This window comes from Chenopodium album, chromosome 10, assembly GCF_948465745.1.
Source record: "Chenopodium album chromosome 10, dcCheAlbu1.1, whole genome shotgun sequence".
Lineage (NCBI taxonomy): Eukaryota > Viridiplantae > Streptophyta > Magnoliopsida > Caryophyllales > Amaranthaceae > Chenopodium > Chenopodium album.
This window is the reverse complement of record NC_137843.1, coordinates 51,203,427-51,215,158: the sequence shown is the minus strand read 5'-3', so window position 1 is coordinate 51,215,158 and position 11,732 is coordinate 51,203,427. Positions and strand designations below refer to the sequence as shown.

Sequence of the window (11,732 nt, the reverse complement as noted above, 5' to 3'; positions counted from 1 at the left end):
TGAAACCTTATTACTACCCGTATAGAAAAGAAATAATGAGAAACAAAATTGGAATGAAATACAATGTAAAACAAGATTCAATTGGTTTCCAAAAAAAAAAAAAAAAAAAAAAAAAAAACAAGATTCAATTCACACCAACAAAGTAGCCAAATTTTAAGCCGACTCAACAGTACAACGCCGTATTCCACTACTCCAATTAACGGTTTTTTAACCAATCACTACTCATAAAATTGAAATTGAAAATTTAATAAAAAAGAAAGAAGGTAATTATATTTGCCGCCCCGCGACGCCATACCAGATTCTGTTATTATACGCGCAATCCCTTCAACACTCCTTCACTTTCTCTCTCCTTATTATTACTCCTCTTCACGTTCTTTCTTCTTACCTCACCTCCAATCAATTCTCTCCACGTGTCTTAAACTTACCAATCCCAAACCTCCTTCACACTCTCCCAAATAACCGCACTGTCTTCCTCGAAAACCCCACTCTTCATTTTTAATTTTTAAAAATACAAAAATCCACGTAATTAAACCCATCTCTTCCGACTTCCCTTCCAGCCCTTCTTATATAATCTCTTTCCTCCCCTTTTCCACTCTTTATTTTCTTCTCATCCCAAAAAAAGAAACTTTTTGTCAAAAAAAAAAAAAAAAAAAAAAAGAAACTAACCTTTAAAATAAAATCAAAATTTAAAATCAAAAAAAGCTTAGAGAAAAAATGGGAATGGCGGATTACTACGAAGTACTGAAAGTATCATCAACTGCAAACGAAGAGGAGTTAAGAAGAGCGTATAAGAAACTGGCGATGAGGTGGCACCCTGATAAACACCCAAGTGGCGCAAAGGGATTGGCGGAGGCCAAGTTCAAGCAGATCTGTGAAGCGTATGATGTATTAAGCGACGCTCAAAAGCGTCAGATCTATGATCTTTACGGCGAAGATGGTTTGAAATACGACGTTTCTTCTCCTTCCGCCGCTTTCGCCGCATCTCGCGGCGGCGCTGGTGGTGGTGGGAAGGGTGGGTCGTTTAAGAAGTACGGTAATGGAAATGGTAGGGTTGTTAATGATGATATATTTGATGGGTTTTTTGATGATATTGGGAGTGATAAAAGCGGGTCTCCTTTGAAATATGATGATTTGAAAAAACGAAGTGAGAGTGTGGGTCGGAAGTATGGTCGGAGTGCTACGGCGGCGAAGAAGGCGGAGCCGGTTGAGAATAAGTTGGTTTGTAGTTTGGAGGAGTTGTTTAAGGGTTCCAAGAGGAAGATGAAGATTGCTCGTCTTGTTCCTGATTCTTCTGGGTATGTTTTTATTTCTTTTATTATATTCAGATTATATTGTTTCATGTTGATTTTAAATTTGAGATTATACAGTAATTGGATATTTGAGATTATACAGTAATTGAGATTATATTGTTTGGTGTTGATTTTAAATTCTAGTGTCGTGATGTGAAAATAATGTGGTCAGGATTCGATCTTTTGGTTCTTGGGTTTGTTTTATTGATAGTGCCGTGTTATAGAAAATTGTTAATGTGAAGAAAAAAAAAATATTGGTTAGAAATTTTTTTCACTAAATTAGATCAAAATTTTGCTTATATTGGTAATTTTTACTAATTTGTCAAGTTTGGTGGAGTTATAAAGGAAGAAAAATGATATAGACGAGATTTGATATTTGATTTAGAGTTTAATTTGGATGATTATTCCTTTTTGATAATGGTTGGTTGAAAATGAATTTTTAATTTAAAATGGAATATAATGGAAGATAATTTTATAAGGGTTTTAGGTAGAAAGGGTTAGTTTAGTTTGTTGATTAATGATTGGTGTAAGTTAAAATTGTAAATATGTAATTATAATGTTTTTTAAAATTTAAAATATAGGTCGAGTTGGTGGGCGATTTAATTTGAGTCAGTATTAGGACAAGAGGCCATGTGAAATGGACTGGCTCCGATCACATGTTTGAGTATTATTACCCTGTTTTTAAATAAGCTAAAAAAAATTTCATGTGAAATAAATATTCTTATTATACAAGAGTACCATTTTTAATTCGAAAAATATAATCTGTATATATTTTTTATGGAAGTATTATTTGTGCTAAAAAAAGTTGTCATTACTATGGTTGAAAAGTGTTAAACAAAGATTGTATGAATAAAATTGTAAATTAAGTTCAAATTTTAAAATAAAAAATATGTTTTGGGGGTATGAGGGAGTATTATTGATGCTAAGTTTATAGGTGACCACCTATCATTTCGGTCTCCTTTGGTAAAAATTGTATTAATTGCTAAAGGGATCACCATTTTACTTAAATTTAACATTTGGAGTTCTAGAGTAACCGTTAGGTGATTAATAGTCCGTTTAAATCAAAAAATTTAAAACACGAAAGTATTTGTTAGCACAATAGCGCGAGAAGAGAAAGCATGGAAAATCAGGGCATATTTGTCATTTTGATAGATCAGTATATGGAAAATAGCCTAAATTTTAAAAGGAAAATCAACAATCAGAGTGAGAGGAATCAAAAACTGATGTACTGTAATTATCTTTTTTTGACCTGGTGACCTTATATTGTCCAGCAAGTGTGGATCTCACGTTTATGGTTAAATTCCTGTTGACTGGTCATTGATAATTGCTGTACTTGGTAGATCAAAAGTGGGTTGCTGCTTACTAGTAGAATCTTGTGTTAGGTCAACTGTCTGGATTGCGAAAGTTATAACTTCATGGTGATGCAAGTAGTTAGACACTATTCTTCTGCTTAAGATTAATTTCATCATGAAAGTAAAAATTAAGATGGGGTTGCAATAGGTAAGTTATTGATTAAAGTGGGGTTAGATGAGAGCGAATAAGCATTTAATCTTGTAATTGTTTAAGTAGCTAACATGTTAGCTGTTTAGCTTTATCTTCTGCTGTGGTGTGCTTCAAATTGCGATTTGGTCTTACATTATATTCCCCTGCATCAACTTATCTTTATAGTTAATTGTGGCCATTGTGCTTTGGATTTTGTATTAAAAGAAATGGTGTGAGATCTGTAAAGATAAATGATCAAGTACAGAATATTTACAGTTCAATAAGCCTTGTTTAAGATAATCGAAAATCTGACATTATAGCCCAGGAAATCTTAGTTTTTCTCTGGTGTAATGTTGTCTAATATTAAATGGATCTGATTGTTTTGTTAGTATTCACTAGGGATCATGATTTGTGTTGAGGATTGTACATTTGCAAGTTGCAAACATGTATTCGTGAGACCTGTCTTTCATTGTTTGGCATTATTTGCGATAGTGTCGATCCTTTCAACAATAGTGTTAGTCGGCATGTCATTTCTTGGTCCTTGATGTCCTGATGTTTTGTAGACAAGATCAACTATCTGAAATTGACTATTTGTCTCTTATTATATAAAACATGAACTGACTCATCTATCATCCATTTTGCAGCAAGGCGACGACTGTTGATGAGGTACTGGCAATTGATATCAGGCCTGGTTGGAAGAAAGGCACGAAAATCACTTTTCCGGAGAAAGGCAATCAAGAACCTGGCCTCTTGGCTGGTGATCTTATATTTGTTATTGACGAGAAACCTCACCAGACTTTCAAGAGGGATGGAAACGATCTTCTGGTCAACCTGAAAGTGTCTCTGCTGGAGGCTCTTACCGGTAAAACAGTGACTCTGACAACCTTGGACGGAAGAAATCTTGAAATTGAAGTCTCAGACATTGTAAAACCAGGTCATGAAGTCGTGATCACAGGTGAAGGAATGCCTATATCAAAGGAACCTAAAAAGAGAGGAAATTTAAGAATCAAGTTCGATGTTAAGTTCCCATCGAGGCTATCTTCAGACCAGAAAGCTGATCTAAGGAGGGTACTCGGCAGAAGCCCATGATCGAGTGTTTATAAGTATAAAAAACACTGGTTTTTCTGCACAAGTATAATTTAATGAACACTGACAGTAAATGTAAATAGGTCAAGTGTTTTGTTGGAAACTTTAATCTTTTTTTTTTTTCGAGAGTTTCTTCATAACTGTGCATACTAGGAAGTTTGCAGGTTTACGGTTGTTGCCAATAGCGACGAATATTTACAGCAAGTTAGTGTAGTGAGATGCAGGGAGAGGCAAGTTTGAGCTTCATCACCTCTTCTATGCGAAGTTTGTATATCGGTACACTAGTGTTTATTGTTTTTTTGCTTGTGGTTATTTTTGCCTGGAAAATCTTTTGAATGTAATGCTAAGAATGGGTTGCATTTCATCGATGTCTCAGTTGGCATTATTGTATCTTTTTGTGTCTGGTATACCAAATTCCGTGGTGTCGCTTTCAGTTCTTTGTTAACCTCCATTATTTCATTTTTTTTTGAATTTAACCTCCATTATTTGTGTTCATTGTCACTCTGTAAACATCTAAAAACTTAATTAGGAATAGATTAAATATAATTACAAAATCATAGAGCACATATTATACACTAACAGAAGTAATTTACTATTTCATTTACTATAATAATGGAATAGTTTTTTGGAGCATTTACTATTTGCAAGTGTATACTCTCACCCAACTATATGGAACTAAAAAAGAGAAACAGTTACACCCAACTCGCATAAACATTAACATTCAGGCAATAAGAGAAGATACAGTATCAGCTTGCATTTGCAACTTTCTTCCAAAAACGTGGATTTGGTTATGTAGTAGAAAAAGCTTTATGTAGCCCCAATTGTAGCCTTTAAACCTTTGATAATTCCCTTGACTTCCTTCTTGCTTTTTACCCTTTTCACCGTAGTTAGTTTGGTTTCCTTTCTTCTTAGTACATCTACTTTGGCAAAATTATCATATTCATTTCATTGGTCTCAATGTCATTTATCACCCTTATGTGTAAGTCGTTAATTTTGACCTCAAAGAAGAAACAACTTTTTACTTGCCAGTTGATAAAGTTGTAATGGAATTAAACTATAACCTCCATTAAATATCAACATTTTAAATTTTATTATTTCATTTTCCATTTAATTTAGTTAATTAAGTAGATAAATCTTTCAAACTCATCCATCTAATAGAGTCATCTTATTAATTTTGATCATGAGAGGTGAACTTTAAATTTACCTATAATATATTTACCTATAATATAAATAAATAATATAAAAGTGTATAAATGTAAGGAGAGAGAAAACTCAACACTCATTATTACATTTGTACACGTGAAAGGATATAAATGTAAGAAATTACATTTGAGGGTAAGAACGTAAACTAACATTTTAAAGGGTATATAGGTCCGTGCACTATTCATAAGCGCAATCTCCTACTTTTTATAAGGTAGGGATTTCATGGTAAAAAAAAATATGAAATTTTACATTCATATTAGACCTGATTAAATTAAGCCCAAACCCGTTGGCCCCAACTTGATTTTGGGTGGGTTTAGGGGATTTTTCCGGCCCAATTTAATTTTTTTTTTGGCGGGCTTAGAAATGCGCATTTTAGTTGATTTTTTTGGTCCGGCTTGAAAAGTCCACATGGCTCAACTAGTTTGTGTGGGTTTGGGCACATAATTTTCAGCCCAAGAAATGGGCTGATTTTTTTGACCTCGGCCCGGATCGAACCCAGCTCGTCCCGCCTAATTATCACCTCTCTCTCTCTCTCTCTCTCTCTCTCTCTCTCTCTCTCTCTCTCTCTCTCTCTCTCTCTCTCTCTATATATATATATATATATATATATATATATATATATATATATATATATATATATATATATTAATGCTAGTTTTGTGGCCCGTGTGACGCTCAGGTTGTTTATTAAATTTTGAGATAAATTTTTAATCTATATGTCAAATTTCAAAATATATATCTCTAATACAAAATTAGTTAGGAATTGATGTAATTTTGTGACGCTTTAAATTATGGAGTAGGCATGTAAATGACTAATAATAATATTGGTATTTTTTGAGAGTTATAATCTTTTTTTTTTTTGAATAAAATTATAATTCAATTTATACATATAAAATATTGGTATTTTATCGAAAATAAGTATCTCAACTAACAATTTTATTGTAAAATTCTATCCAAATTTGATTGAAAATAGAATTCTAAACTAATATTTTATCCTATGAAGTCTATCTAAATATATTCAACGTGGCGTGACACTGGACACTTGGCGAAAAGGGAACGCCAAGTGTCATTGCCTCATGATCTGGCTAAAAGTTTAGCTTTATATATTAGTTATATGATATGATATATGATTATACTAACATTTAAATTAATAGTATACAAATAGATCAAAGTAGTAAAATTATAAAATTATTTAAAAATAGATCATACAATTACAATTCAAATCAGATCGATTGAGTTTTATGAAAACACCATCCTCAGACGAAAATTCTACGATAAATGACGCGTACCGCTATGTACCACTAAATCAACGTATCGTAATGTACCACTAATAAATTTAATTAAATATAGTATTTATTTTTTGCATTTTTTAAACACAGGTTGACTTTAGCTAAGATGGTGAATTGCATTATTGCTTTGATTAGTGGTTTAAGGATCAAATCTTTGTGCTCACCATATTTTTTTTTTCCCTTCTCGTATTTCAAATTTTTTTATTTATTTCACATTATACAACCTCTTTAGATTATTTGTTGGACTACTTTACATATAAAAAATACTTATCAATTTTGAATCCTTCGCAATTTATTAGATTCATTTTTTCCCTCTAGACTACATTCAAAAAGAAATATCACATACTTGTTTGATTTATTTTACATCATACAATCTATTTAGATTATTTACAGGACTACTTTATATACAAAAATACTTATCAATTTTGAATACTTATCTATTTATTAGATCCCCACCAAAGTTATAATTACTCATTATCGTAAACTCACTTTTATTAAGGCTCTTGCTAATGAACGCTCTCGAGGCGTTGGATAAACATATAAAATATTACCTAAAGTAGTATTAATTTGGGAAAGCATGACAAAATCACGCTTTGGTCTGTGTAATTAATGTTCATTTTAATTTAATCTTTCTACTTTTAGCTAGCTTATCCAACGTCCCCGGGGCGTTTGTTAGCTTTTCGCTTTTATTAATTCTATGTCATTTAATTTACAAAATACGAACAAAAAGGAAAATAATTTGAGGCAAGGTAAATAATTAAATTGAGCATTCTAATTACGTTTAGCATGGTTTCCAATGCATAATGTTGACCATTTAAATTACTAAAAATAATAAGAAGTTGATGAACACTATCACTTCCGTCCTAGACTAGCTAACTTGTTGAACTTTTTTTCACTCTTTATATATGTAACTGTAACTATTTTTTTTTTTATTAATGTAATTAAGACATTTATTTTATGATATTTGTTGTTACATAGGGGAGATTCTGAAATTGCAGAGGCTTGGTTCGATCAAGCGCCGAGTATTGGAAACAGGATATAACGCTTACTCTTGGGAATTATATTAAAGCGCATAATTGGTTGAAGATCACAGGGTATTTCGAATAAAAGAAGAAAAATTCTTATTATTTCTAATTTTTTTTTTTAATTTGTTAGAATTCTTTTTGGTCTTTTTATAAAATAAAACGGAATCATTTTTTGAGGAAGAACCAATCAAAGAATTTTATTATAGTGATAGAAAGTTTCATAAGATGGATTTTTTTATATTTATATTAATGTAACTATATAAAAATAAAGTCAAAATAGTACACTAACATGTTCGAAGTTTTATTGTGTTAATTACTAAATTATTTTTAAACAAATGGTGTTTGAACAAATGGTGTTTTTTTTGTTCCTTATATTGAAAAATCGGTGGAAAACTCTACAATATATTCTACAATTCTATTTTTTTAATGGCCCTTTACGATTCTATTAATAACAACTCAACCAATTCAATCAAATTTACTCGTATTAGTCGTATATATATAGTTTATTGTAACTATTTTATTCTCAACCTATCAATCTAACTAGTATTTAGCCCGTACGATGTACGGGTTTAATTTGTTGGTAAAATATTTTTTTTATATAGACAAAACATACATTTAATTTCATCAAAAAAAATAAAATTATTTAAAAAAAATAAAAAAATCAAAACATACATTTAATTTCATGAAATCTACCACAAAAAAATATTATTATTTGTATTAATAGGTGTACATATCATCATGAATTGCATTAGGTAATTACAACATAATTTTAAAAAAAAAAATCAATAAATTCATCAAAATTAAATTTATGAAGTTTTAATTTTGCCATTTTGTGATAGATTTCATGAAATTAAAGGTATGATCTCTGTGATTTTTTTTTAACGGATGTTTCTCTGTAATTTATTTGGTAATGTATGTCCAAAAAAAATTATTTGATAAATTCATGAAAGCTATCACAAAAATTACAAAATTAATATTTTGAATAGACTATTACATAAAAACAAAAATCGACTTATCCATCAACCCCATTATCATTTAGAACTTAAAAACACATAAAGGAATGGAGAAGTGTAGAGAAATTAAAATGTGAAAATTGACTTAAAAAATGTGAAATTAATATAAGGGGAAGAACACTTGTAACTAACCTTTAATAATGCATAGAGATTATAGGTAGGAGAAAGAAAGATGATTGATCAAGTAACATTGAATAATTGAAAATGAATTTATTTGTAAAATTAATAGAGAAACTTTAGGGGAATAGTGTCATTTGGGAAATGATAATGATGGAAAGTTTTGATAGTGTCATTTGGGAAGTGTTATGAAAGCATTATTGGAAGAAATAGAAAAACTACCAAACAAAAACCAAAAAAAAAAAAAAAAAAAACAAAATAGAAAAAAGAAAAATCCTACATGGCACTCTATATGGCCTTTAAATTTTCCCGTTATTAAATATTAGTATAGATTAGAGAATAATAATATTCTTCTTCAGAAAAAAAAACTTCCGATCTAGTATTTTTCCTATAACATTTTTTTGTAAGTAGAAAGTTGATTTTTTTTTTTTTTTTTTTTTTTTGTATCTATATAGTATTCTAAACCCGCCTGATACCTAGAAATTTGTTGCAAACTCCATTAACAATGTAAATTGTCGATATATTTCCATCCAAATAAATATTGTATGTATATATACTGATTTAAAAAAAAAAAGAAAGTTGCGGCTCAATGTTATCTTCTACTTACAAATGGTTTTCTTCATTTTTCTAGTATAAAAAAAAAATCAATGGAACTAGGATGAGGAGGAAAATAAATTAACTAAAATTTCTTTAAATTAAAAGAGATGCACTGTCGGTTTCAAAAAAAAAAAAAAAAAGAAAATCCAACAAAAAACAAGGGGATATAAATTTAAAAGGAATCTAAAAGGGATTAACTTTAAAAAGAAATTAAAAAAAATATAAAAAAAATTACTAATACATACATAGCGGTACATATCAGTTTACAGTAAATAGTATAATACAAATCTCACAAAAAAATAATCTTAGCAAAATCTTCAAAAAGCACATTTGGAATCATACAAAATCTCATAATTTACAAGTTTATAACTTTCCTTAAGCCTAAAAAAAGTAATGCAAGCTCATTAAGAAAATACATACTAGTGTACTTGTATTAATTTTTTTATATATAAAAAGCTCATTAAGAAAAGATATTACTAAGAGATTATCAAGTAACAATTGACAACAATCATACAAATCTGAGATGACAAAAAAAATGATCTTAGTAATATCTTCTGACAAAAGCTTCTCTCCTATTGTCGGCTAATTATTCAAAAATGGAAAGTACAATGCTACTTGGACCCAAAAACGAACAAAAGAGTATATTGCATCCATGTCCATCAAATCTATGAACCACATGGTTGCTTGATTCTTGCTAGTATGGTGAATTGGTGTCTTAATCTATATCTTTAACATGCTTTTAACTTATTTGGTCTTCTATTTTTCTTACATGTACAAGGGACCTATCCCTCTTTGTTCATTGGAGTTCAAATTTCTATTTTTATATATTTCAATATAATGAAGATTTATAATTGCCATAAGAAAATAAGCAAACCTCATTTCCTTTCGTCATAAATCATAATGCAAGGTAGGTACCAGCTTTCTAAGAAGTTTTTGGTACATATATGTCGTATATGTTGCCATGTTGATCCAAAATTGTAAAAAAAGATGTGGCCAGCTTTCTATGAAACTTTATATTAACACTAGCTTATACTTCATCCATTTTTAAATATTTACTCTATTTTTTTTTCAGGCCGTTTTTAAATACTTGCTTTATTTTTTTATCTGAAAATGTTTTATAATATTTAATTCATTTCTCTTACATAATGGACCCAACATAAATAATATTTTATTAATTTCATATTCTCTCTCCTTCAATTCTCTCAATTACTTTTGCTTTTTACAATTTTTTATTCTTCCCCTTACCCCACTACCTCTATATTTTATTACTTTTTCCAAATTCTCCTAAAACTCCTCGCATGGAGAAATGAAGCAAGTATTTAAAAACGGAGGGAGAATGTGTAGCTTTTGTTAAAAAAAAAAAAAAAACTTATATATGTGGCTAGTCACACATTGTATCTAGCCAGTCAGCCACTATGGGATAATCCGATTAGTGTTATAGAGCGAGGTTACTCTATTAGGGTTATAGGGGTTGGTTAATAATTTAAGGGGTTACTTAATGAATGTTGTAGCCTTGTAGGGGTTACATTATTACTTAAGGGATACTTAATAAGTTTGGGCTACTTTGTCAAGTATTATACGGGTAACTCTACTATTTACAAGCAGTCAAATAGTGTGAACAACCGTGCATAAAACGCATTGTTATATCAAGTAGCTGTATAACAATATATTTCATGATAATATTTGTGTTTCATACGTTACTAATAATTAATGGTCATACTTAGTATAACAATTGTGAATAAAAGTCAAACGTATCAATCATTTAGGAAAAGAGGAAATATCTAATTATTAACTAATTTATTTAGTTTTTTTAGTGGTAGGGCACGTGCCCAACTATGACACAAGCTAGCTCATTATTTGTTCAAGTTAAGTTATTTGAGTTTAGTTGACTAACTTGATTTATTATATTTGTTTTTTGGGGTTTTGGATTGGTTTATTCAAACCAAGTCTAGCATAATGTCTCCAAATTGTTGGCAGTCAACCTGTTTCATTCGAACTTGGACTAGTGATCAAACTTTGTATTAGGTCAAAATTAACGCGGTTGTTTACTAATCAACTATGGAGTACAATATATTTAATTATCAAGAATAATAATGATAGGTAACATATATTAAGGCCTTGTTCTTTTTAGCTTTTGGACAGAGCAGAGCAGGAGTCAGCAGAGCAGAGCCGAGTCGAGCAGAGGGTTTTATTATTATTATTATTATTCTTATTATTATTATTATTATTATTATTATTATTACACTACTACAAAAATGCTCAACGAGATCTTAAGTAAGAGACCATTTAAATAAATATGTGGTCTCTTGGATTCAAGAGACCAAATATTTCAAATAAAAGGTCTCTTATGTATAATCTTAGAGAGATGAAAATGTACCAAAGACCATCTATTTTAAATAAATGGTCTCTCCTTCTTTTTAATTAAATAAATTAAAAAAAAGAGACCATTTATTTAGGAGAAGTGGTCTCTTCTTTTTTAATTAAATAAATAAATAAAAGAGAAAGACCATCTATTTACAAAAAGTAGTCTCTCCTTTTTTTAATTAAAAAAAAAAAAGAGAGCTCATTTATTTAAAAGTAACGCTGACATTACATACAAAGTATTTTAAAGTTTAAAAAACTCGGCAAAGA

At 29.9% G+C, this 11,732-nt stretch overlaps 1 protein-coding gene across 1 annotated transcript; it reads left to right on the top strand.

The window, feature by feature from the left end:
• Positions 1 to 603: 603 nt before the first annotated feature.
• On the top strand, positions 604 to 4,302 carry LOC145562507 (uncharacterized). The gene is made up of 2 exons (XM_081622807.1): positions 604 to 1,295; positions 3,416 to 4,302. The coding sequence occupies exons 1-2, from the start codon at positions 715 to 717 to the stop codon at positions 3,858 to 3,860; spliced, it is 1,026 nt and encodes a 341-aa protein (XP_081478933.1). The 5' UTR covers positions 604 to 714; the 3' UTR covers positions 3,861 to 4,302.
• Positions 4,303 to 11,732: the final 7,430 nt, after the last annotated feature.

Bases quoted from the DNA above. Each gene is read 5' to 3' on its own strand.
- LOC145562507 (XM_081622807.1), top strand. From the start codon at position 715: ATGGGAATGGCGGATTACTACGAAGTACTGAAAGTATCATCAACTGCA. The intron at 1,296-3,415 runs GTATGTTTTTAT...TCCATTTTGCAG, and splicing joins CTTGTTCCTGATTCTTCTGG to CAAGGCGACGACTGTTGATG.